The sequence below is a fragment of the Anneissia japonica genome, unplaced genomic scaffold, assembly GCF_011630105.1.
Source record: "Anneissia japonica isolate Jap-2015-1 unplaced genomic scaffold, ASM1163010v1 scaffold4536_len1192065_cov207, whole genome shotgun sequence".
Lineage (NCBI taxonomy): Eukaryota > Metazoa > Echinodermata > Crinoidea > Comatulida > Comatulidae > Anneissia > Anneissia japonica.
In genome coordinates, this window is record NW_022703183.1 from 100979 (window position 1) to 127197 (window position 26219).

Below are 26219 nucleotides of genomic sequence, written 5' to 3' on the forward strand. Positions count from 1 at the left end.
AATGATAGGAAAACGTCCAGTCACTGGAAGGCCGGGTCTCTCATTATTTTTTGAGAGCAAGTTAATTTCAAATAATTTATGTTTTTTTTGTAATTTTGGGACAATACAGTGGTGGATCCAGGAATTTGAAATAGATACAAGTAGAGTTTGGTTTTAGAGATTGGAACTCTAGATATGAGCTTCAGAGGGCACCGCGTACGTCTGGACCAATTTCCGCCTCATTTTTGCTATACGAATGCTCTATCTTGTATTTTTAGTATCTTTGCCAATATGTACTCTTTGAAAGTATAGCAACACCAAGTGTTCAAAATATACAAAAGAGCAACCATTAGTTTGTTCACCTTTTAATTTTCTTCACAGCTTTACATAGTATTCTCATAGCCACTGATAGATCAGACAAAAACTGCTATAAATTTATTCTCTCCTAGCAATGTTTTTTTAATCATCTCAAATTCTAATTTGGTTCTGATACAATTACCTCTAAAAATCAACATCAGTTATCTTTTTTACTTGTAGCAAAACATAATTCTGTACACGTCCTGGATGTGACTAGAAAAACAGTGCAAAATACCTAGCATAAACCTTAATCCACACTTTCAAATTTTCTTTGACAAATAACTGTTGTATGCCCATATATAGTCATGATGTGCCTATATATAGTCATGATATGATGTCATCATGACCATATATAGGCAAAATTTGATAGTTTGGACAGGGCTTTAGAACACTAAAATGTTAAGCGTACAAACTACAAACGCATCTAATTTATTTACTATGATTCTTGTGAAATAAATCAAATCATAAATATTCATATTATTTTTTATGAATATTTATTTTTTTTTAATTTATTACAAACATTTCCTTATATGGAAGTGTTCTTTAAAAGGGAATTGATAAATAAGAGTTCAAAATTACTGTCAAACAAATAAAAAATATAAAACAAGAATAACTGTCACCTAAAATACAAAATAATATTCATCCATGTGGATAATAGGTTTATAATACAACAAAATTTAGTTGCAACAAAAACTGGCAGATGCTTTGTATCTACATTATGAAAACAGAGCTTAAATTATTACATTCATTAGCAGCCAAGGCACCAACATCTATATAAAGGCATAGCTTATAAAGGCATAGCTTATGCAAGCTACTACTACTACTACTGTTACTATCAAATGCCATGTTGTAACATCATATGCCATATACTGTACAGTGTTGGTACTGGTACTGTGCCACCAATAGCCAATATAGAATGCTGGTACCGGTATGCCATGAAAATGACTTATACATTACTGGTACAGGTATTGTGCCCTCAATTAAAATATATGCTGGTACTGATACTGTGCCATTAATATTATTAAAGTGCTGATAGTGGTACTTAGCCATCAATTGCCATATACAGTACTGTATGTGCTTGTACCAGTGTAACATCAATTTTGCATACATCACTGGTACTGTAACTACATCATGTCGGCACTGTGCTACCACAAGTCAAACATTTCCATAAGAAGATATGAGTTCAGCACTAAAATTTCTGTTTTAAATAGTTTTTGTTTAATGCTTCGCTCAACGACAAAATATGAGAATTATAATAAATGATGCAACATCACATATTATTCATTCAGAATCTTCCAAATTCGGACAACGCCATCTGAAAGGTGTGTATGTGATAGGTTAATGTTCATCTATTAGGGGTGTGGAGTCACCACCAGGGGCTGGTGTTGATAGAGACATTGGGCTAGGCACATATGCAGGACTAGGCTGTGTCCTAGGACTTGGAGCTGCCTTATTCTGTCTGGTCTTGGCCCATCTGGCTGCTGCCTCAGCCCAGTCTGTAGCTGGTGTCGCGGAAGCCCTAGACGTAGGAATGAAATTGAAGGATTGAATAATAAACAAACTTGAACAGTTTTACAAAAAATTACAATAATAATTAATATTATTATTTGAAATTTTCCATGTTTTAGTTCCTATTCCATTTTGTAATTCATTACTTTATTTAACAACCTGAAGATTTACTAGGAATTTTGAATTATAAAAATCAGCATTGGTGGTCAGAAAAAAAATCAACCATGCATTTTCTGATGTATTTACGCAATGTGAACATACCTTGGTGTTTGTCTGACAGATTGTCTGATAGCATGGTTGACATTTGGATTTGGGGTTGCACCTGACATAGATGTGCTTCCCCAGTTCTGTCGTGGCGTGGGTTGATAACGAGGTGTCTGGCGCGGAGTCATTCCAGCTGACTGTCTTGGCGTCATCCCTGCTGTTTGTCTTGGCGTCATCCCTGCTGTTTGTCTTGGGGTCATCCCTGCTGTCTGTCTTGGTGTCATTCCTGCTGTTTGTCTTGGGGTCATTCCAGCTGCCTGTCGGGGTGTCATCTGGTAGGAGGGGGTCATAATCTGTGGAGTTCCATACGGCTAGAAAAAATGGAAAATATACATAAAAGTATATAAAATAACCTGCACTGAATTAATAGACTATTTTAAATGATTATATATAAAGGTTTAACTTACATGCATCTGTGACATACCACCACCAAATCCACCATAAGAAGCACCTGTTCTAATTTGTGGTGTTTGCCTGGGTGTTTGTCTAGGCGTTTGTCTAGGTGTTTGCCTGGGTGTTGCTCCAGGTGTAGCCCCCATTGCAAACATTCCACTTGGGAATGAGCTGACTGCCTTTTGTAGAAGAGCAGTATCAACATCTAAAAAAAAAAAAAAACAAGAATACAGTATAAAATATATAAACTAGGCTGAAAAATATAGTAAACCATAAAAACAATAACGTAATGTTTACATTAGGTTTCATAAAGAGAATGTTTCTATGTTCATCATGAAATTTAAAAAAAAAAAACTTACTAGCAAGGTTGAATGCTGCCGGAGTGCCTTCAGCTGCAGGGGTGCGGTGGTGTGAACGAGGTGTAGGGTTCATTCCTGAGAGAAAATAAATTCAGTATAACTTATTAACATGGCACTAAAATTCACTATGCGTTTACACCAATACATGATAATAAAAAAAGATTAAGAGACAAGTTAGTTAATGCAATTATGCGGCAGACAAGACAAAAAAATCTTAATGATATATATCAAAGTGCTATACACTCACCAGGTATTGGGTCCCTGAAATGTTCCTTAAACCATCGCAGTAAGGCATTAAGTGAACTCTGTATCTGTTGCCGGTAGCGATACCCATCTGGAGTGAGAGTCACAAATTCCATACGAGGCTTCAGACGAGGTTGGTATGCTAATGCAATCTTACCAGGAAATTCCTTGGAAAAACTCAGAAAGTAGGGAATTCTGGATGGTGTTTTCATCTTTTCTTTCTCTAGGAGTTTATAAAGAACTTCACGTTTACCGCCCTCTGCAAGAGTGTGGCACTTGTGCATGAGAACATCGCGCGCGAACGATCCCATTGGTTGAATGTGTCGAGCAATAATTTCATCCAAGTCTTCAAAGGCCTGAAGTAGAAAAAAAAATAAAATAAAATAAATGAATCAATATATATTCATCTATACATGTATTAATTCCTAGTATTTTATGCTACTAGGATAAAACCCAGACAGCGTTGTACGACACAGCCTGATGCAATTTGTTGCCGCATCGGGCCTGTGTGAATTAAATGCGGACGTGATAAGTCGGCATTAGGGACAGTTGCGTTGTAGAATATAAAAATATGTTTAATATTCTCACAAAGATCTGAAAACTGTCCTGATGATAAATTGCATTGTATGATGCTGTCTGAGTTGAGCTTAAGAGACTTCATTATCGTAAAATTGTTGATGACAATTTATATTATTCTGAGACTAGAAGTTATCTATTTTATAGATATGTCTTATTAAATGGTCAGTTCAACAATGCCAAATATTGAAAGATGTGAATATTTTTGAGACACAAGTACCTCTCCATTTATCCAGAGTGACTGTCCAAGACTAAATGCATTCTCTTTGCCTTCTTCCCTGACATCAATATGTTGGTAAATTCCCTCATCCACCTTCCAAGTCACTGTCAAATGGTCTGAACCCTGTGGAAAAGGAAAGGGATGAGGAAGAAAAAAAAAATACATAAGAATGTAATAGTGTAAATCTTAAGAAGATATAGACACAAATACAAAATATACTAGTTTTTTAGTTTATAAATTAGTAGTAGATGAAGAATTAAACAAAAATAACCTATTGAAAACCCCTCTGATTCCAAGACCCCTCTAATTTGGGACCACTTTTTCAAAGAATCAAATAACAATCTTCAATATTTTAACACAACAAATTTAACCCTCTAAGTGGAGACCAAACTCTGAAACCACCTCAAATTTTCAGGTCCAAAAGTGGTCTTGAATTGGAGGGAAAACTGTATTCAGCCTGGCCCTTGCGACTAGGCCTACTAACAAAATAACTAATGCTCCTTGCACCTTAGCTACTAGGCTTAATAATAGCACAAGAAGTATATTTCTTACCTTGCTGCTAGGCCTAATAATAGCCTCTCCTTGATCCATATCCACCAGAAGCTTCTCTGCCTGCTTGAATGTGATATTGTGAAACGATGGATGCACAATAACACGCTTGATATAAGCTGTAATGATAACAATGCATATTATTAATTACAAAATAAGTTATAATTGTTTGGGCTACGACTTAAACTACCAACTGCTAACATCATTTCACTCTGTCTTGGAGGTGATCAAGCACATAAGCCTCAACCAAAATGTGCAATCAGTGCTCTGATCTTCACAAAATAGCACTATATAAATGTTGTTTTATATATGTATGTATGTAATATTATCAATGTCTTACTTGATTGATTGGCTTTCTTTTTACTGTCTTCTTTCTTGATGGCATCGTCAGCTGCATCATGATCATAGTAGACATCCTTCTGTGGCATCCATTCTCCCTTAGTATCCTGTAGGTCTGAGCTCCTACTGGTCAGATCCACAGTGAACCTTTCAACATCAATCTTGGTCACTCGGCAATGTAGAGTCATGCCCACCTTTGTATAACAAGGCAATAATACAATGTTATTTGTTACATGTAAACCCCTGTCTACACTATCAAATTTTATTTGACAAAAACATGTGACATGTCTAAATATGGTCATTATGACATCATCAGGCACATCATGACTTTATTAACAAGTACATATAACAATAACAATGAATATAGAACTATGTAAGTTTTATGTGACAAACAATTGATTTGCTTATAGTGTGATATCATTATAACATCATAATACCTAGGTATGAGCAAATCACAGTTGTAGTAGAAAATTTGATGGCTACAGAACCTTTGTGAGGAAGGCTTAAACTCAAAATACACAAATCAATCAAAATATTGGTAATACAGTATATGAGTGTCATACTTAGATCAATAAACCAAATAAGGGCAATTTTTGTGAAGCTGTTGTCCAATACCATATTTATCAATTGAAGTACATGATCATGGTGAATCACTAGAGCTAAAATATCATATATATCAATTATTTCAACAGAAACCAAAGATATGAAAGGATATTCATGATACAGCGAACAAACAGTAGACACCTCAAGTTCAGTTGATAGAGCTTAGTTGTGGTTTGTAGATAGTTTAAAAATGGATGAAGAAATAAGATGCAGCATGGCTGAAAAAATGATTGTTTCGATCTAGCAGTTGTAACTTACCTTCACCCTATCCTCTGGGTTCTTCACATGTTTATCACTTATTGATTTGGTTGGGATGAACCCCATCAAACCATTATCAAGTCGAATCTTGACTCCAATTGCTTGTCCTGGGCAGTTACCACCATCAAAATGGCTCCATACCTGAAGACACAAAGCACAATGTTAGGCAAAATAACTCAAATTTGTTTCTGAAATGTTTATCACTCACATGTTTAACTACTATTTTTATCTGGCACCAAATGCCCATACCCAACAGACCAATTCATCAACAAAATTTATGGTCAGCCTTTTTTACAACAAATAAAAGTGACTAAAATACTATTATATGAAAACAACCCTTTTCAAGCTTTAATAATTTAACTGGAGAAGCCAACCATAAATTATAAACCAATTGTTACCATTTTACTAGCTAAAAATACATGGGTGAGAATGGCTAGGCCTACCCATACAATCTAGAATTGAGAGTAGGTCTGTAGTGAAAATAAAATCCTGGCTGAACAATGCTGATTTCAAAACACAAGTTTTTGTTGGCCTAACTGAATAATTTGTTATACCTCACTCAATTCTGGAAAGTCATCCTGTAAACAGAATGGACACTGCCACAAGCCCGTGTCATCCTTGCGCACAGGGTTGGCATTGTCAAGTTCTTCACCACGAGGGCGTCGTCGGGCAATTGAGATTACACGTCCCAGCACCAATTTACCTACACATAATAAAAACTTATCAATCAGAGAATTTACACAAAAGAATAAAGATGACAACAGTGTGATTAGCATGGATATGCACTGGGTCAGATGCACTGGGTCAGACTATTCCAATACAATATTTTCTAAAAGTACATTATCCAAGTAATTAATAACTAATGAAATAAACTTATATGCATACAGTATGTTCACTTATAGCTCTACTTAAGGTTTATGCCTGCACTAGGCCAGTAAAAGGATGAAGAACTTAAAATGTTTTATACCTTGTTTTAGTGAACCCACCGCCCATCAATGATGATATCCAATAAAAATAACATTTTTTTTAGCCAATTAGTGTACCCGCCACCACGAAAAATTAAAATTTCAGAAAAAAAAAATGTTTCTTTATTTTTATTATGCCCACCGCTGCCTTGAAATCTCCAAAAATAAGATACAGTATGTATATTTATTTCTAGTTATATAAATTCAAAGCATATAACCATCACATTATTACACTTTTTACATTCACCAATAACATTCTATTTTCATTCTCTCCTTTTTTGGCAAAACTGTGAGCTCAGTAAAAAATGTTATCTTTATTTTTCCCCCACCCTCCTCAGACGATCTACAAAAAAATAAGTTTGCAAAAAACCAGGTATAAAAAGTGTCTCGCATTAAAGGTAACATACCAACATAGAAAGTGGCTGGCGTTTCCTTAGTTAACATTTGGAACCGTTCCTCAGGTGACACTTCCTGGAATGGGGACCGTAAGTCCTTGTACCGGTTGTTCAACTCAGCACGGATGTCGTACAATGTTATTCGCTTGTTACCATAATTCTAAAAAGAAGCAGAAAACACACACACCATCTGTTAGTGGAACATGTATCTGGGCTATTCTACTGAAGAAATGGGTATACACAACATAATGCTGCATAATAACTAGCAAATCGTTATGTGAGCCAATTATTTGCTTTACCTGTCTCTCAAGTTCATCCGCAAAGGCATCTAAATCTAAGTCACGTAGCTTCTCAGGGTTATCAAGGATTTCATTCAAAGCATCAGCTGGGTTTGCATCAACAGCTGACTCATCATACTCCAAAGCGTCTACCGCCATCTTTCGTGCCCAATCGTACGTCTCAGGGTGTACACGTGTGCTGTCTAATACCTCCACGTATGCCTCGGTACTGTCAATTCATAAATAAACGTTTATACCACCAAAATCCATCGTGTTAAGTAATAGCAAATGGTTTTATTTTTAAACTTTGAGAATTTTATAAATATTTTTTAATTTAATAATTTTTATGAATTCGAGCCTGGGCAGCTCTATTGCCACTTCTGCATTGCCACTGGCCATTTTGAAGAGAACATTAATGTAAAATTGGTCTAGCATAAAAATACTAAATATTATCAAAACAATAATAATCATTATGATCCAAAAAACGAGTCTGAAATACTTTTTATGTGGACGTACATATTGGGATAAATGTATTACAATTTGGGTATAATGTATTTACCTTTCACCAATCTTTGCTGTATCAATCTTAATGAAGCCTGCACAATTAATAAATACTTTCGGTCCTAGATTGCAGATGGTCACAAGCTGTGTGCGGTTCTCTAAGCGTTCGTTTGCTTGTTTCAAAGACTGCGGGAGAAATTAATATTTGCATATCGAAATGAGGCAGAAAAATATACACGATACACACAATTTATTTTCTTCTTACATTAATTCGATTTTCCATGAATTTAATTTCCGTTTTTTTTTCTTCATCAATTTGTATATAAATTTAGGATGATAATAAAATTATTGACCCTTTGAAATGAGCTGGTATTGTACTGGAATTTTAAAAGTTTATTGAACATATTTTTACCTTAATAATTGCACCTGCTTTCCTTGGTCCGAGTCCACACACAAACTGCATCAAAGAATGTGTGTGCTGATGCTCAATTGCACGGTTCACGTCCACACCGACCTCGTTCACACGGTAAATGAACTCCTGATACAGAGTCTCCAAAAGTTCATCCTTAGCTAACAAGTCCTACAAAGGTTTGAAAGGGATAATTTAATACAAAACTGCCTAACAAAATTTTTGCTACAAGGAACGTTGTAACTGAATGTTTTCTAGACAAGTACTATGATAATACATTGCATTTGGGAGACAGTACACATACATCAGGCTGCATCTCATCCAAATTACATTCAGGATGAATGTGGTTCCAACAAAAATATGATATGAAGAACAATAATGTACATGATAAATAAAAAAAAAATCACAATGGAAATCAGGATAGGATAAATTAAATTAACATATTAGAATTGATGACTAACCATTGATAAGCCTATGAAATGGTGAAATGGTAATTACTGGGATAAAATCAATACTTGAGGTATCACATAAATATATTAAAACTTTGTATTGCCCTTTACAATCATCATACAAGTATTTCAAGCTCCTCCTTAAACAAAATATAAATTTTAATCCCCCCAAAAAGCCAGCCCTAAAGTTTTTGGGTTGGTAAGGCTTGGGCAATACAAAATGGGCTTGTTTGACCTAATGATTAGTTTTTAACTGTTGTGTATGATGGTCACTAATAAAAACAATAATGTAAATAATTCAAATCAGCTCTGCATGGTGCAGATCTATAACTCCACCTAATGAGACAAATCATTTACTTTAAATACTAACCTGCATAGGGTGCAATTTCAGACAAAGGATTTCCTCATCTGCATTGCAAAGACGAGCAAATTCTATCAGAGGGTCTTGAAGACGCCTAGCAACAGAGATAGCCTGTCGCAATTGCAAAGGATAGTCTCGGAATTCACTCTGTAATTTAAGGATAAAAGGTAATTGAAAATGAAATATAAAGATAACTTCTATTTTTTAAGCAAAAGTTTGTTATACACCAATGTGTGCACTATTAGGGAATAAAGTTAAGTACATGTTGGCCCCTATTTACAGAAGAGCTATAGCTCGGAGTTTGGATGCCTGCCCAGGTTTCTGGGTTCAAATCCCAAAGATAGTTGTACTGCTCACATAGTTAACTCCTAAACAAAATTCTATTTATTAAGTATTCTGCAACATTTATGGAGAGTAGCTTATATTATACTGCGCAAGTTTCCCAGGAAGAAAAAACCAGATAAAAACCAAAGTTTCATTGTCTAAATGACCAAAAAATATAGGATTAAAATCAATCTAACATTTCATGTTTTAGCAACTAGTAAAGTAGATGTACGCATAACCTCCAAATGTTTAACTGACTCAAGGTATTACGTAAAGTGAACTAAATAATTCCAACTTTTTAGGGTCAAGCAGATTTAGGGTTGGTATTACCTCTGCTATATTTGAGGTTTGAAATATCATGGCTATGCCATCATGGATTAGTTCTACATTGATAGGTGTAATCTGCTGCTCAGCTTCTAACTCATTGACACATTGCTGGATGTCACGAATTACATTCAATGAAGACCTAAGAAAAAAACAAGAAAAATAACATAATAAAAATACATTTAACAAGCTCTACAATACCTTAAAAAATGACTTAATATTTTTACTAAAGCAAGACGAATCTGTCCAATTTGATGGCTAGACTTGGATAAACTGAAACACATGTGACGTCATCAAAAATCTAGTTGAGATTGTATATGTCACAAGCTCGCTGGAGATTCGTAATTTCAAAAATTTATTGATTACTTAAACCAAGAAAGTATCTTTAAACTAACCTTGATTCAGCCATCACACCAACCACATGTGGCTTCTTACTAGACAAGAAATCTTTGAGTTTTTCAATGTCCGCCTCCTTCAACTCCTTATCACGCTTGAAAAAGCTCTTGTTGCTTTTTAGGAAATTTGGTAGACGAATGTAATCGGAAACTTCTCCTTCGCCATCCAGAAGTGCGCCAAATGCTGGTACGTCCCTAAAAGATAAACCATATTTATTACTTTCTTCATACCAGTATGCCACAAGCATTATTTATACTTTTTTATTTATACTTGCTCGTAATAATGTTTATACTTATAAACTATAATGACGCATATGTCCTATTCATATGCAAGAGCTATTTGCAATTGAGGTAAATTCACTGAAATTCTTCATGGTGGATTTGCAAAGCATATTTCAGACGACATCAACAACGCGATTATCATCATAATTATTATAACACATTCTAAATTAATAAATATATTTTCTCCATACTAAATATGATATTTATTTGATAACTCCAATCACTTTCCCTTGTCTTTAGGATTTACCACCTCTGAAGTGAATGAGGATAATAAAATGGGTGAAACTTTTGAAACATAGTTTTCATTTTTTTAAATTACAAACTAGAATGTTTTATACAAATTAGGATGTAGTAGTAGAAAAAATTTGAACATACTTATCACTTGAGAAACTAATTCCCAACACACGAAGCCCAACCTTGCCTGGCATATCTAAGAATTCATCTTCCTCATCCTGTTGCTGGTCCGCTTGGTAGGGCGCCACCTTCAGGTTGTTGTACATCTTCAGGGAACACATCTGCAGTAATTGCATTTCAAATTACTTCATCATTACCAAGAAATATGTTAAATTACACAAATCAATCGTGAAGTTGGTAGTCTATGAGTGAGATACTTACCTGGATAACCGACTAATTGCCATTGTTCCCAAAACGGAACACCCCTTCGAAAATAATGGAACAGTCCGACCCAAGGCGCCACGTGCGAACCGTCTCCCTAACAAACGTCCTCATTCCCTTTTCGACGTTGTTCGAAGTTGGATACACCCAGCCTTTGAAATTACTTGCAGTCTTTTCAAGCTATCTTATTTTGTGGATTTATTTTCAACTGAGTCTCGATCGACATGTCCGCTCGCAAGTCTTTGTGCTCGGCGTGTGGGGGCCCTAAACCGAGTGTTAAGCTCGACCGGCACTCGGAGTGCCCTTTGTGTCGGTTATCCAGGTAAGTATTCACGAAATAGACTGACACGGTATAGAGCATCAAACGTCACAAATGATCAGCTTTCCATTCTCCAAGCCTCTTAAAGAGACTTAGTTATAGAGCATCAATGGTCTCAACTAAGCAGTTCTCCACTACCTAATACTCATAGACTTGGTTATAGAGCATCAATGGTCTCAACTAAGCAGTTCTCCACTACCTAATACTCATAGGCTTAGTTATAGAGCATCAATGGTCTCAACTAAGCAGTTCTCCACTACCTAATACTCATAGACTTGGTTATAAAGCACTAAGTGTTGCAAATGAGTAGCTCTCCCCTGACCAAGTCTCATGAAGAGACTTGGCTGTGAGCATTAAGGGACCCGACTGATTAGCTCTGCTGGATGGACAACCCCCTAGCTAAATCGGAAGTCCCAAAAATGTGTAAAAACCAGAAAAGGTTATGAGAATCGACGATAACATTGCAATGTTTGAATGTTTGTGTAAATTTGTTAGCATGAGATTGTAAAAATAATAGAAAAAGAAAATAAACTAACTCGTAGGATACACTCTTTGGATTCGTTAACAAGTTTGTTGCGAAGTTCTTTCTCAAATACCGGATACAGCATATTGAGAGCCAGCTCAAGGGCTGCCAGTCGTTCCTTATTCCACGCCTGGACCACATTACTGTATTCATCCCGATAGTAAAGTTGCTTGATCTCATCAAAGTATGTCTGGAATCTAAAAACACAATTACATTATAATATATTATAAAGGTAGTACATGAAATGTAATAAATATATTTTAACCATATTTATAGAGAGCAACCCTTCCAGCATATCCTATAAGGTCGGCAGACATTCAGGGGCCCTCTTTAAATAAATGAAATAATGTGATGCTTTATCAGAGAGTGGAGTTGTTTTTAGTTATAAGAAAAAGTTCTGCCCTAACAGGAATTGAACCCAGGCACCTGGGATTAGAAGGCAAGCATCTTAACGACTAAGATATTCAACTCCACTCTACTTTATTCCAATGAATACACTCAAAACAAGTACTACAAGAAACATTAACTATTCAATCATCAACATGTTAAAAATACAAATCTTACAAATTTAGCAAATAACAAGTTCAAATATGAATTCATTTATTTAATAATTATAATAAGTATAATAATAATAATTACTGTAGCAATCATTTATAATTATATAATATTTATAAAAATAACAAATGATTGCTATGGTAATTAATTATAATTCTGTAGTTTTCTCTTGTTTTTTATCTAAACAATTTTATGTAAATCTTAATGTAAATTTCCTATTTTGATGTAACATAAATCGTAATTCAGCCTTTTTGGCTGCCATGCTTTATGCTTTTTATAAATTTGGAATTTGAATAAAATATCATTATATATAAAATCATTTTGGCAGTTTTAAGACTTGTCATTATATAAATCAAAAATTTAGTTAATCAGTTTCTTCTATGGCAAATAAATCTATTCCTTGATGAAAATTTACATTAAAATGCAAAATGCATGGTCTCTTAGGAAATGTTGTATCTAACATGATGTTTGTGCATAAAAAAAATGTCTATTTCATCTCTTTTTGACCTGCACAGGCTAGTTGCCAACAACTGTGTAATTGCCTTTGGGCTAATAAATTCGGTAAAATATAATTAATTCTTCTTAAATTAATGCATCAGAATACAAAGCAGAAAATAATAAATTGCAACTTTCAGCTAAGAATAGAAAAAGAACTGTATGTAGATTTACCCTCCTCGTCTGCTACTCGAGGTCTTCATATCAATGTCCATTGTAATGGTCAATAGGTTCTCCTTTTCTGCAGAAGTCAGCTTCAAGAATTGTTCACCTTTACAGTCTTTCACTTGTTTATCTTTTAAGTATTTCATTGAGAAGCATGGATGTGATTCATCAATTTCCTATAAACATTAGAAACCCATTAAACCACACAATGCAACAATCAAATGTTCAAAATCTACACATATGCTTCCAGCCTAAGCTAAATATTCAAATTCATTAAGCCGTTCATTCATTAAGATGTAATTAAAATGTCTTTAACATGAACTGGGAGTAGGACCCATAAAGTTAAGTTGGAAGACAAATGTAGGCTGGAGAAACATAAGACACAGACTCATTTTGGGTGGTAAGTCACCTCACAAAAACTCTGAATAAATTTAAGATAAGACAGACTACACGAACAGGGCAGAATGTAGTTTTGTGGGCATCATGAAAGTAAGGGAGAGGGAACCTAAGCAAATGAATTTAATAATAAGAGGAATAGTAGACACAAGAAAATATGGAATGAGTTCATGCAGAACAATCTTAGCAACAAAGGGACAGGCCACAGCAGAATGATTCACTGAGTACTTGCTGTTAGGTATGAAGGGAAACAAAATCAACTGCCTACCTTGAGACCTTTCCTTGTTGGTTTCACAGATATTTTTGCCCTCTCATAGTAAGTTTCCCTTACAGTCTGTCTCACTAGAGGATCATGTGATAACTGTAGCGCCACCATATAGCGTGTTGCTTTTAACAGAGGTTCTTCCTCAGAAAATTTACTGTAAAAAACAAAAAGCTAATATAAATTTTTTTAATTGTGAGAAAATCCAATTTGTTTTAGAAAAACTATCATGATAATATCACTTTATAGTTAATTAGAATGTGATTTATTTAATATTTAAAAAAAATACTAACACAACATATCAAATAATCAGGCATTAATGATAAATAATGTATAAATATTCCTATGACCAGAATAATTAATGACAATGCATACCTGCTAAGATAATCTTTAGCTGCTTCAAGTGGTTCCATTGGGTACTGCTCTGTGTCGTGACGTTGGTAATTATCTCTAAGGTTCTCACCAAATTGCTCTGGTGTCAGACCGAATTTTTTTGCAAGACCATCTGGAGAGAAAAAGAAAAGGAAAGATATTAGCATGGTGTTGGTTAATCTTGTGTACGAGTTTGATTTATATTAATATTAAAGGATGAGTAAAAACCAGAGCTTTAAGCTCACAGGTTGGAGTGTCCATCTCCCTCTCATAGGAATTGGGCTAGACTGTGAAATGCTATGGGGCTTACCACTTCTCATGCACAATACATCTGTTTGCATTCAGAGCATATGCCGATACCAAGCATCTGACGATCAGATTTTGTGATAGCATATAGTAAAAAGCATATTAAGGGGATATCTTTGGGACCAATAACAGTGTCCCTATAATAGTGGTGTCACCTGAATATGCCTCAGATGTAGGATTAAAATGTACATTTTGCTTCCAAAAAGTATTCTCTTAATAGAGCTGTTCCATTAATAGGTATCCCAAAGAGGGTTTCTACTGTAATAAAATTCTACTAACCTAGGCCTGCATTCTGACATGTTCCATACATTGACTTCCTTGAGGCTTGTTTGAGGTAGTAGCTGGAACCACCTTCATCTATTTCTTCTTCTACTTCTTCCTCCACCTCCTCCCATTCATCATCCTCGTCATTTTTTTCCTCATCATCGTCATCGTCATCGTCGTCATCATCGGGGTCTTTTACTTTCACCTTCTTGCGAAGAACTTTGCGGATAACTGTGCGGGTTTCTTTTTTAGTAGCATTATGCATCTTGGTAAGATCACGTCCATAGTACAATAAAAAGTGTGAGTAAACGTCCTTTAATTCCTCCATTGTTTGTAAAGTATCCAATCTAAAAAAACAAAAACACAATGGTTTATTAAAAATAAATGAAAATTCAAATCAATATTTTGAATAACAAAAGCAGCACAACTTTAAACTAAAAATACCTCTAGATTATTGTTACATTTTGAAATTACTTTATTAAAATACTGAACTTGGAAATTTAATTTAAAATGTTTAAACGTTTACGTATTTCAGCGTATACAACAAGATGTTTTCGATTTTATCTCTTTACATGTGCCATACACACATAATAAACTACCAGTAAAGTGGTTTGTTACAACCTACTTATTGTAAAACACCCAACACTTGCTTTTATATTTCTGGTTTTTGTTGGATAGGATAGGATTATTTTGGTGTGAATGACTTATTTCCAGTGGAGTCCTTCTCGTGGTGATTGGGCAGTACACCGGCAGACAATCCCCTACTCTCTTCCGAAGAGTGTACTGCATTCTTTAACATGCACATGGGCCATATTGCACACAGGACCAACGGCTTAAATGTCTCATTCGAAAGACGGTACACTATCTTAACTCGTATTCCAGCAGAAACACAAGGATGGCAGAGATGGGAATTGAACCAAGGTTCAGCTCACACACAGTGGCTACCACCAGTTTAGCCAACTGAGCTAAGCTGCTCTCTCTATTATGATTCCTTTCCTTACCTCTCTAAATCAGGATCACTCAAGGCTCTAAAGCTGTCAGGTAAAACATCATCACCTGCCTTCTGTATCTGCTCAAACTGATATGTCTGCATTCTCTCAAATAGTTTCCTTAAATTCTGTTTTCGTGTTCTTAATTGGCACCACTAAATGCAAACAAGAATTTAAATCTTGATATCAAACGTTGAATTTATAATACTCATCTTTCATTTTAAATATTTCATTTCTTGAATTTTAACATGTTGACTGCCAGACCTTTTTTTAAGGTTCCTTACCGTGTGCCAAAACAAGTTTACATGTAAAAACATACTTTATTGAAATTTTATCTAGCCATATATCATCAAAATGATGTGTCTAATAAATTAGCGGGGAATATATTACAGGGCGAGTAAACTCGTCGAAGGCACTGTGATAGCACTTTTTATTGACTATGCCAAGTGCGAGTTATCTCGTCCGTTTTTTGCATGGGTTGGTATATGTTCACAGGACGCCCCCATTTGTGCCGCTCGAGTGTACAACGGCACCAGCCGTTGAGTCTGTGATTCTACAATGTATAACAAAGAAGTTATAAACGCTAGAATGTTGACGAGTATACTCGTCTCTGGTACCCTCAGCAACACCCTGTGGGCTAGTAAACTCGTCGCTGGCAGCCAATGCGTTAAACATATAACACAAATAATTAAACAACAAAATAGTAAGTAATGATTAGAGGTTCGTTGAGCACTTATAAACAATCAGGAAGATAAAATCTGAAACTTTCCTACCTTTTCATCCCAATGAAAAATCTTGTAAAGATCGTTGAAATTCAGCTCTGGTTCGACATATTCTTTACGATAAAAAGCAATGAAAGGAACCTCAAAATGCTCATTGCGGATGAAATTGAGGGCCTCCTTGATTTTACCGATTGTGCTACGTGGTTTGGACTTGAAGTGTCCATGGCTCTCGGGTCCATCACCAAAGTCCTAGAAATTGTATCCAAAAGATGGTTTGATGAGGGCATGATCCATTATGTTGGATATTTGACTGTAGAAAGTATTAACCTCTGTCAAGTTTATGTAACAAATACCTGTCATCTGTCCATATACGGGTGTGATATGACACATTATGCCCATATATGGTCAAATCACACAAATTTGTCAAATAAAACCTGGTAGCATGCACTGAACTTTAAAAAGGCTCTATACAATTATTCTACATTTTGCATTTTAGGCACAATGCCAGGATATAACAAGATGCTACATAGACCAACTGTCATTAAGTGGCTTAGGAAGTGTAGCTGCTTTTGTATATAAGAGGTATTTGTACATACTTGTCGTGATATTGGGGGTGTGTTGAATGCTTGGCGATAAATCCAGTCGGCCTCAAGATCAAGTTCCATGTCCTTAGCTTCCGTAACAGGAACTCCACGAAGCTACAACAAAAAAAATGTTGTTAGATATCAATATTATGTGCCGACTTTTCCATAATGCGCCACTGAGCAGGGTTTTGTTATGAAATCTGACGCAACAAAATCCCAGGAACTGATTGATTCTATCTACGAATTAACAAATTATTAATTTAAACATGTAATTAATATTGTATTATATTATTATTGTACAGGTTTCCCTCTAATTAAAGACCACTTTTGGGACTGGGGTTTCCATGGCCTTTAGCAGCTTTGGTCTCTAATTAGAATAATAAAGATAAAAGAAATTTGTTAATTTGGAACCACAGAAAAGTGGTCTTCAATTAAAGGTGGTCTAAAATTGAAGGTGGTCCAATTTAATTATAAAGGTCTTTAATTAGAGGGTGACCTGTATTATGCCTTGATAATAGGGTGCTCAAGTCGTCATAGTTGGTTTAAACACAAACAATTTATATAAACTAGCATAGCATGCTTTAATACTTTATTTAGATTTAACCACAAATAGTAAAGATAGAAAATATAAAGGAAACTGTAATTGTTGTATTCGAATGAGACGTTTGTGCTCAACAGAACATCTGTTCAGTACTCTTCGTATTCAGTTGGTTAAATAACGCCAACTTTTTTGTTGAGTTTGTACTTAACGTTTGAAATACTTTGTTGAGTTTGTATTTAACGTGGCTAACATACTCAATAGTTAAATCCCAATCACAAATGCCAATTTTGTGTTCACAGTTGCTATAGTTACCCTGAATCTTTCTGGAACGTCCGCTGTTCTTATTTCTTGATCCAGGTCTGTGAAATGTCCTCGTTCCAGGTCACTAGGTTCAAAAACCTTCAAGAAAAGTTAAATTACTTAGTGCTTAAAATACTATAAAGAAAGCAGCTACACGGTTATCATTTGATCACTATTTCTACACATTGTAGAAGCAGTTTGGGCAGAGGGAATGGTTTTGTTTTCCAACCTTGATGGTGGGGTTTAAATCACTAGCCATCCTTAGGCGAGGATTTTATCTACATTACAGAGCTTTTGATTTACGTGATGATGTAACGCTAGAACGGATTTACTCATCTGCAACCTAGAGTCCAGGCGATGAGAAATCAACACACTCGCATGTGCAGATGACTTCTTAGTGACGTCATTACATTCTAGGTCCTACTGTTGTTGTGCAATCAAAAGCTACCTATTACTGCAGTCTACCCAGCTGCCCCTCAAAATAATGGGATGGACAACGTGACAGACTGTGATTACTGGGGTTGCCGGCGCAGATTTTTAAACTGTCCAAAAATTTGTCACGGCAGTCCCGGTGCCGATGGGAAACCTGGTAGGCCATAGTAAACACAACAAAACGCGACAGTACGTAATAGGCCATAACAAGACTTGGAGGCAGTCCGAAGTAGGACGAGAAGCATGAATAGGAGAAATTCCAAAAATAAAACAAGAAGAAGCAACCGACGAAGACCAAGCTGTGAAAGAAAAAAACTGAGCAAGACATAACAAACAGGGCTGCCGTGATCACCGGGAACACAATGTAAACCTAGCATTAAATCCATTCCTTAAGATATATAACTTTGTTGCTTATGGTATATTACTTTAAGTCTATTCCAAATGCCAATAAGGTATACTACTGATAGTAATTTTATATATCAATATAAGCAACACAAGATTGTGCTACTGCCCAACTCAAATGCCTGAAACGCATCAGGTAATTCAAACAAAAACAAGACAACAAAAAAAACAAACTATAATATATCCTGCAAAATTTATGTCAATTTGCTTTTCCTAATAATAATAATAATAAAGATTTATAAAGCACACATCTACACCAATGGTGCTCAAGGCGCAGTGTCAATTATACCACAAAATTAATCAAATAATTAATTCCCAGAAGAATTTCAAGCAAAATCCGTATACCAATTATCCAATCGAGGCACTGTTGCTCCCCATATAAGTATGTGCAGATACTGAAAGGCAGTGTGTTGAGCATTCCCCCTTCCACCCCAGGACTCCACTACTGTGCACTGCAAAAGGAGCAACATTGCGTCGACAGAGGAAAATGGTATCATGTTTTTTTAGTAAATGATATAAATTCAACAGAGAAACATCAAGGTTCTCTATATGCCTCGGTGAAAATCCAAATTAATTCCCTTTAGAATCTTGAGCAGAATGTATTAAGAGCAGTTAAACTAAGTGAGTACCTACATCATAAATACTTTTCTTTGTTGCTCGTTTCTTTCCCGGTCTCTTGGCACGTGCAAGTCCTTCTGCATCAACATCCTCATCCTCTTCTTCATACTGTGGTAAAATTTTTAACATCATGTTAAAAAATTTAATTATAGCACCGACAAATAAATTATGTTTACATTGGAAAAAACATTGTCCCTATTGTCCAACATCGTCCCTATAGGGCCATTGCTACACTCACTTGAATTTTCCCATTAGGTCATCATTAGATACCGGAAATGTAAAATATATCAATCAACTTATACATTAATATGAAATATTTCTGTGGGGTGAATGAGATGAGATTACTAACATTTTCCAAAGTAATATAAACATAAATGGTCACTGCTATATACAACTTGCAAGTTATTTCACTTGAAATTGCCCTAAAGAAAGATAAGAAAACCTCACCTCATCCTCTTCTTCTTCTTCCTCATATTGATCATCTATATTTTCAAATTCATCTAAATCAAATTCTAGTCCAAAAATATCTTGAGCTTCTTGCAGGGCCCTGCAAAAAAATCATATTAATGGTTAGAAAACAAATTGAAACTTTCTCTATTGGTTAAGTTCAAATTGAGATTATTACAGTTTATATTATTAAGTATGTTTATTTTGTGCATAGATATAATGACTACCCTAGTAAGGGAGTATCTCAATCAATCTGGTATCCATTAATAATGTTCAAAGGCGCTCGACAAAGTTAAATTTGAAATGCTTCCGAGAACAGGTAGGCTTTCAGACGTTTTTTGAAAATGTTTGTGAGGTTTTAATGTCTATTGGTAAAGTATTCTGCACAAGAGAATGCACGATGACCACATGACTTGAGTTTCCATTTAGGGATATGAAGGAGGAATTAGGCGTTTGCAGTGTATGGGCGGAAGTGTGATGTGTAAGATCGCCAATATAGTGAGGTATAAGTCCATTGATGGCCTTGTAGGTTATGAGAAGCAATTTGAATTTAATGTGGGATTGAATATAACCAATGACTTTGAAGTACTGGAGTGATTATTATAGCAGCAGTGTTCTCACTCAAAGATTACTTTGTAATGGAGTACCTGTTAAGTATTATGCATCTCTAATTGGTCCCAGTTATGCTTATTAAATAAAAGTCTTATACTGCAGTTTTAAATTGTAAGAATTTTACAAAATGTAAGCTGGCAGAATTTGAACCCAGGATCTTGGTATTGGAAGGCAAGAACCTTAACCACCAAGCTACAGCTCCACTCCATTAAGGATATTTTTTTTTGTGTACATTAATACTTACGAATCTTGGATAGTTTTTTGTCCTTTCTTTTTCTTTTTCTTTGTTGCAATCGGTCGTCCTTCATCATCAACAATAAAGTCATCCACATCTGTTACCGAAAGAGAACATACGTTATTGTGATAATTATACAGAGCTTGTGCACTTATTTTTATATATGGATTGGAACATATATAAAACTTTACTACGATTATTACATAAAACTATCCAAGATTTTTATTTATTTTTTAATTTTTTTAAAATTATTATTATTATTTTTGTTTGTTTGGACTGATTTAGTCTTGTGCTACTATTTTTGTACATTTTATACTGTGATACAAAATAATAAAAAAGGACCATTAAATACATTAAACTTTCTATAGATAATATATTTTACATACTTCATCTTTGTGTATTATTCCTATTTTCTAAACTACAATTTCCTTTGATTTGTAACCTGAGATGAGTGTGAAGTGACTTACCAGACTCTTCCTCTGACATCATATCAGCAATAGTGTCACCGGCTGGTAATTGATCCGAATCACGGCCTGTATCATCACCCTGAAAGAGCAACATTAATGCATTATTCTTTAATATCACTTGATTAGATCCTCTTAATTCCTTGGATTGGAAGTTTAGCCTCTGAACTACCAACCACTACAGCCCCAATCCAGGACTCTTGGATTGGAAGGTTAGCCTTGTAACCACCAAGCAATACAGCCCTAATCCAGGACCCTTAGATTAGAAGGTTAGCCTCTTAACCACCAAACCACCAAGAACAACAGCCACAATTCAGGACCCTTGGATTGGAAGGTCAGCCTCTTAATCACCACAAGCATTACAGCCCCAATCCAGGGCGACAAAGCTATGTGTTCACTTATAAAAATGAATACATATTTTATGTATATAATGTATACATCCCATAAACACGCATTAAAAAACTACACTTTGAAAGGCAAATAGTGGGTGCTAGTAAAAAATGATTGTAATTCAACAATTTCAAATAATAAGTGAATTTAAATTCAATAAATCATTCCAAAAGAACTACAGTACTATGATTACCTCATCATCTTCATCACCTTCCCTTTGAAATATTTCACGTGCAATTGCATCGCGCACATCAAACTGATGAGAGTCTTCTGCACCACCTGCTCCTTCCTCATCGCTCTCTTCTTCATCAGATATTTGACGTAAACGACGGAACTTTTTCTGAAAGACATCAATACCAAACAAAATGTTATAAATCCACAAAAACAATATATTGTAGTGGACGCTTCAGCAGCAAGTTGACTCAAATTGACCTCCTAAAATACCTGTAAAACATGGTAATTACAGCAGATCAGTAAATTCAAAATATTGCTGTGCAACTTACCCTGGCTACTTTCACGCCTAAATTCTCCTCAATCAACTCATAATCATCTTCTTCTAAGCGATCATCCAGCTCTGAAACAATTCCCAACAATTTCGTAAATTTTAAGTTAAACTTCTAAATCTGTCATTCTGTCACACTATGAATCACACTGACATTCATGTTTTATTTTATTCAACAAAAATATATAACATCAAAACCCAGTGCAAAAAGAATTTGTGGGGTATCAGTGTTTCGGCATACTTAAGCACGAGATTCACTGACGTTGTGCTTAAATTACAGACTTGAGTAGAAATTCTTTCCTGTGTGGCATAATTGGTAGTCACCTGTTACATCAAAAAACAAGTTAAGTCGTAAGATGTAAATCATAAATTGTTGAAATACACACATTATCCAGAGGAAGGCCATTGATGGTCTTCATACTGAATTCAAATGATGTTCAAAATAGAGTTTACAGGCCTGACTAGTAATCTCAGCTTTTCTTAAATGTAAAAATCACAAAACAAAATTGATTGGACTATGTATATGGACAGTATATTCATCACTTAAAATAAAAATTGTGGGGCGGTCCACAAATTTGTTCATGGGATAAGAAGAGGTTCTCTGGGCCAGGAAGGTTGAGTAAGGGCAAGTTTCTGCTGAAAACCAAAACACTGCCAAAAACACATGTTTTTTTATAACGGAAGTTGAAGTTGACCTTACTTCCTGCGAGCTACAGTGCATGCTACGAAAGACTCTAACAAAAGTATGAAAAAATTATGGTAAGGGTAAAGTATGTACTCCTTTTTGCTTTGCCCCGAATTTCTTGCAAACGAATAATCGAACCAACGAAGGGGTCAATTTAGGTCACCAATGGGTCATGACTAACACAGTATTGCATTGCAGCTAAAAAGTGTACCACAAAACACATGTTTTCTGAACTCCAACGAATGTGCGTTAAAACACGCATTTTTTGAACACATTCCTAACCATGTTTTTGTTTTTTGGCCCGTTTCTGCCACGGAAAAAACATGTGTTTTTTAATAACCGTTTAAAAACATGTGTTGCTCAGCAGAGACAGGCCCTAAAACTGATATAGATGAACTACCTCTCCGATCTCTTTTCCTTCGACCGATTTCCTCTTCTGAATCTGATGTCACTTCCTCTTCAACATCATCATTAATAAGATCAGCAATATCTTCATTCCCATCATCCTCTTTGAAAGAAATAATATCAAGTAATCAACATCAATTTTGAGAAAGTTCTTACCCGTATTAATAATAATGGTAACACCCATTAGGCATGTTCACGTAAGTTTTTGTGATAAAGTTATCATGATCATGGTAACTTTAGCATGTTGGAGCATGGAGGAAATAATTCCTCCATGGTTAGAGACGACCATCATCATGATCTATTTATTCTAATGTGTGCAGTGTTACATGAAAACTACCAGAAGCACAACCAATGAGATTAGGACCTGTTGACTACACTGAAGGCTGATTGGTTGAATTAATTTATCATGTCAACCAAGGTTAATCACGATGCATCAACATGCTCCACTAGATCACAACATGGACCTATTAATAAGATTAATAGGTCCATGATCACAATAAGGTGATTAAGCTGAGCACGATATTTCATTCTAGTAGATTCACATAAAATGACTGGCTTGATTTCAGAAATTGGCACCGATCATGTAATTACCTTGCTCTTCTTCTTCATCGCTGCTGTTGTTCACATCTTCTTCTTCTGAGACTTCAGCTTCATTTTCCAAGAAATTAGAAGACATGATGACGAATCAAATCAAGGTCTCTGGGACAACCGCTACAATGGAAGCTATTGTGATCCTACAAAAATTAAGTATGAAACTGGGTGCAATCAAACTGATAATACTGTTAATACAGTTAGAACCGGTGCTCACTTTTTTCTCTCTGATTTTGTTTAGAAAATGTAATTTTAATTGTAATGTTTACCGTTTTTCTATTTTCTATAATATTTTTCTATAATTATCTATATTTTATATGTGTGTGGTAAAAAAACAAAAACAAACAAATAACCCCTCCTCTATAGGCCTATTTTCAGGCCTGGGGCAGACACAGGGAGTGCAGACAGTGCAATTGCACCCCCTAAACTGTATTAAGAAAAATAATTGTTGTATTGTATTGTTGATATATTATTATCATTATGAAACTACTGTAGTACCAGTAAATTTTTACCGGAATTCTATGCAATTTCCGGTCCATATTTTAAAAATTTTCTCACCTCATCCCCAACCATTGTGGGGCTGAGGTGGTGTGGACTCTAATGCACACTCTATTGCCAAATTCTGCATCTATGTAATGTTTAAAAAGTTATTTATAGTTTGGCCTTTTGAAAGAAACATTGTAAACAGAGATAAAAAAGTATTGAAATAGAAACAAAGATAATAAATAGAAGATAGAGCAGCAGGTCGCGATTGTGGAACGTCTAATCGCGCAACAGTGATATATATATCTTATAATCAAGCAGTAATCAAGCTAATTCCTCCATCCATGCCATCATGAACCAACCAAGGGCATATGACCGGTTGAGCCGCCGACAAGTTGAGCCGCCGGTAATTTCTATGGAACGCCAAGCGCGTCTCTCAGTGAATGAACCCCCCGGATACCAGCTACATATTCATCCCACAGTCTTGTCAGTCGATGATTTGCTTGTATTGCCGTTCGTGGTGTATAAGTTGTGTAATTGAAAATTAGAATTTTGATTATTTTATGTACTACAGTACATTTTTATAAAAATGAATAAAGTTGTGTGATTGCAAAATCGTATTAAAAATGTAATTTTATGTACTACATTTTTATAAAAATAAATGAAGTTGTATAATTGCAAAATCGTATTAAAAATGTAATAACTTGATTATTTTTAATGTGTTTATTTACGTTTGGTTTGCGGCGTATTTCAATTAAATTATTATTAATAAAACAGTAATAAGTAAAATTAGTAAAACCAATTTAATTTTAAATAGACAGATGACTATAAACAATAAATTTAAATTGTTTGGCCTATGTTATTATACAGTATTTACTATGGTTTTGTAATTTATATATTTTTATTTTTGTACTATTTGTAAAACTTTTACAGGTATATAATAAATGATAAGAATGTATGGAGTTTTTTTTTTTACTATCTTGCAAGCCGCCTGAATTAGACAGATGACTATCTGTCTCTTATACACATCTAGATGTGTATAAGAGACAGGAACAACAGCCCCTGAGATTATCACAAAGCAGTCGAGGCTATCGACGAGTACTATATTTTTAATATGATATTTTTTCAGTCGATTTTTAAAACTTATGACAAAGAAGTAATGCTATTGTACTTAACGTATTTTTCTTCAAGTTATATAAATGTTTTCAATATCCAATCCTTGTATTAGAATATAATGAAAAGCAATATAAGAATGTATGGAGTTTTTTTTTTACTATCTTGCAAGCCGCCTGAATTAGACAGATGACTATAAACAATAAATTTAAATGTGTTAGGCCTATGTTATTATACAGTATTTACTATGGTTTTGTAATTTATATATTTTTATTTTTGTACTATTTGTTAAATTTATATATAATAAATGATAAGAATGTATGGAGTTTTTTAGTTTTTACTATCTAGCAAGCCGACTGAGCAAATACTCACAAAATTTAAATTAAAACGATAGAAAGAACAAGTAAATAAATTGAAATACGTCTCAAAAATATTTAATAAATCAGTGTAAAAACCGAGTATTAAATAAATTGAAATAATTGAGTACATAAACTGAAATACATCCCAAACAACAGTACCAAGAACGAATAAGTTAATTGAAATACGCCGCAATTAACGCACTACATTCACTGAGAGACGCACTTGGCGTTCCATAGAAATGACCGGCGGCTCAACCGGTCATAATCCCAAACAAGGTACCAAGCAAGCTCTAAACTAGGATGTTAGTTTTATTTTTGGGCTTGCCTTCTTCAGGCCTTACTACTAGGCCTCCTGTAGGGGCCTAGGTCCTAGCTCTTGTTTAGTAGTAGTGGGGAGGGGGGCTAGGCCTAGATCAACACACCAGCAGCAAAGAATTTCTCTGCTGAGAGCTAGGCCTAGGAGGAGGTCTTTTGACGTCTGAGCCGAGTTGAGTAGGCCTAGGCTTATCCGGTTTTTGACTTTGTACAGCTTAAATAATAAAAAAGGAGTTGAAGAAACACAAAATACTCCATAAATACACGATATACTACCTTTAATATCCTTTTACCCAAGCCATACAACCTAGAAACGTTACTTTTATTTGTTGTAGGACTTTAAATCGACACAAAACTGGACCTGTGCTGGTCATAAAAATGCTTGCGGCAGCGAAAACTATTTATGTGGAGCATAGAAGCGCAACA

General features: G+C 35.0%; 1 protein-coding gene across 1 annotated transcript; it reads right to left on the reverse strand.

The window, feature by feature from the left end:
* Positions 1–328: 328 nt before the first annotated feature.
* LOC117104324 (transcription elongation factor SPT6-like) lies at positions 329–26219 on the reverse strand. The gene is made up of 36 exons (XM_033245138.1): positions 26070–26219; positions 23524–23666; positions 22928–23035; positions 21844–21914; positions 21534–21680; positions 20954–21032; positions 20496–20583; positions 19640–19739; positions 19208–19300; positions 17753–17839; positions 16912–17013; positions 16367–16564; positions 15606–15748; positions 14620–14951; positions 14038–14167; positions 13669–13819; positions 13014–13180; positions 11803–11986; positions 10708–10847; positions 10051–10245; positions 9662–9797; positions 9017–9154; positions 8201–8368; positions 7847–7974; positions 7309–7516; positions 7022–7169; positions 6204–6352; positions 5650–5790; positions 4790–4982; positions 4453–4568; positions 3901–4023; positions 3109–3460; positions 2862–2936; positions 2517–2707; positions 2107–2420; positions 329–1855 (listed from the first exon to the last, which is right to left on the reverse strand). Exons 2-36 carry the CDS (start codon positions 23606–23608, stop codon positions 1675–1677), a joined length of 5361 nt encoding a protein of 1786 aa, XP_033101029.1. The 5' UTR covers positions 23609–23666; positions 26070–26219; the 3' UTR covers positions 329–1674.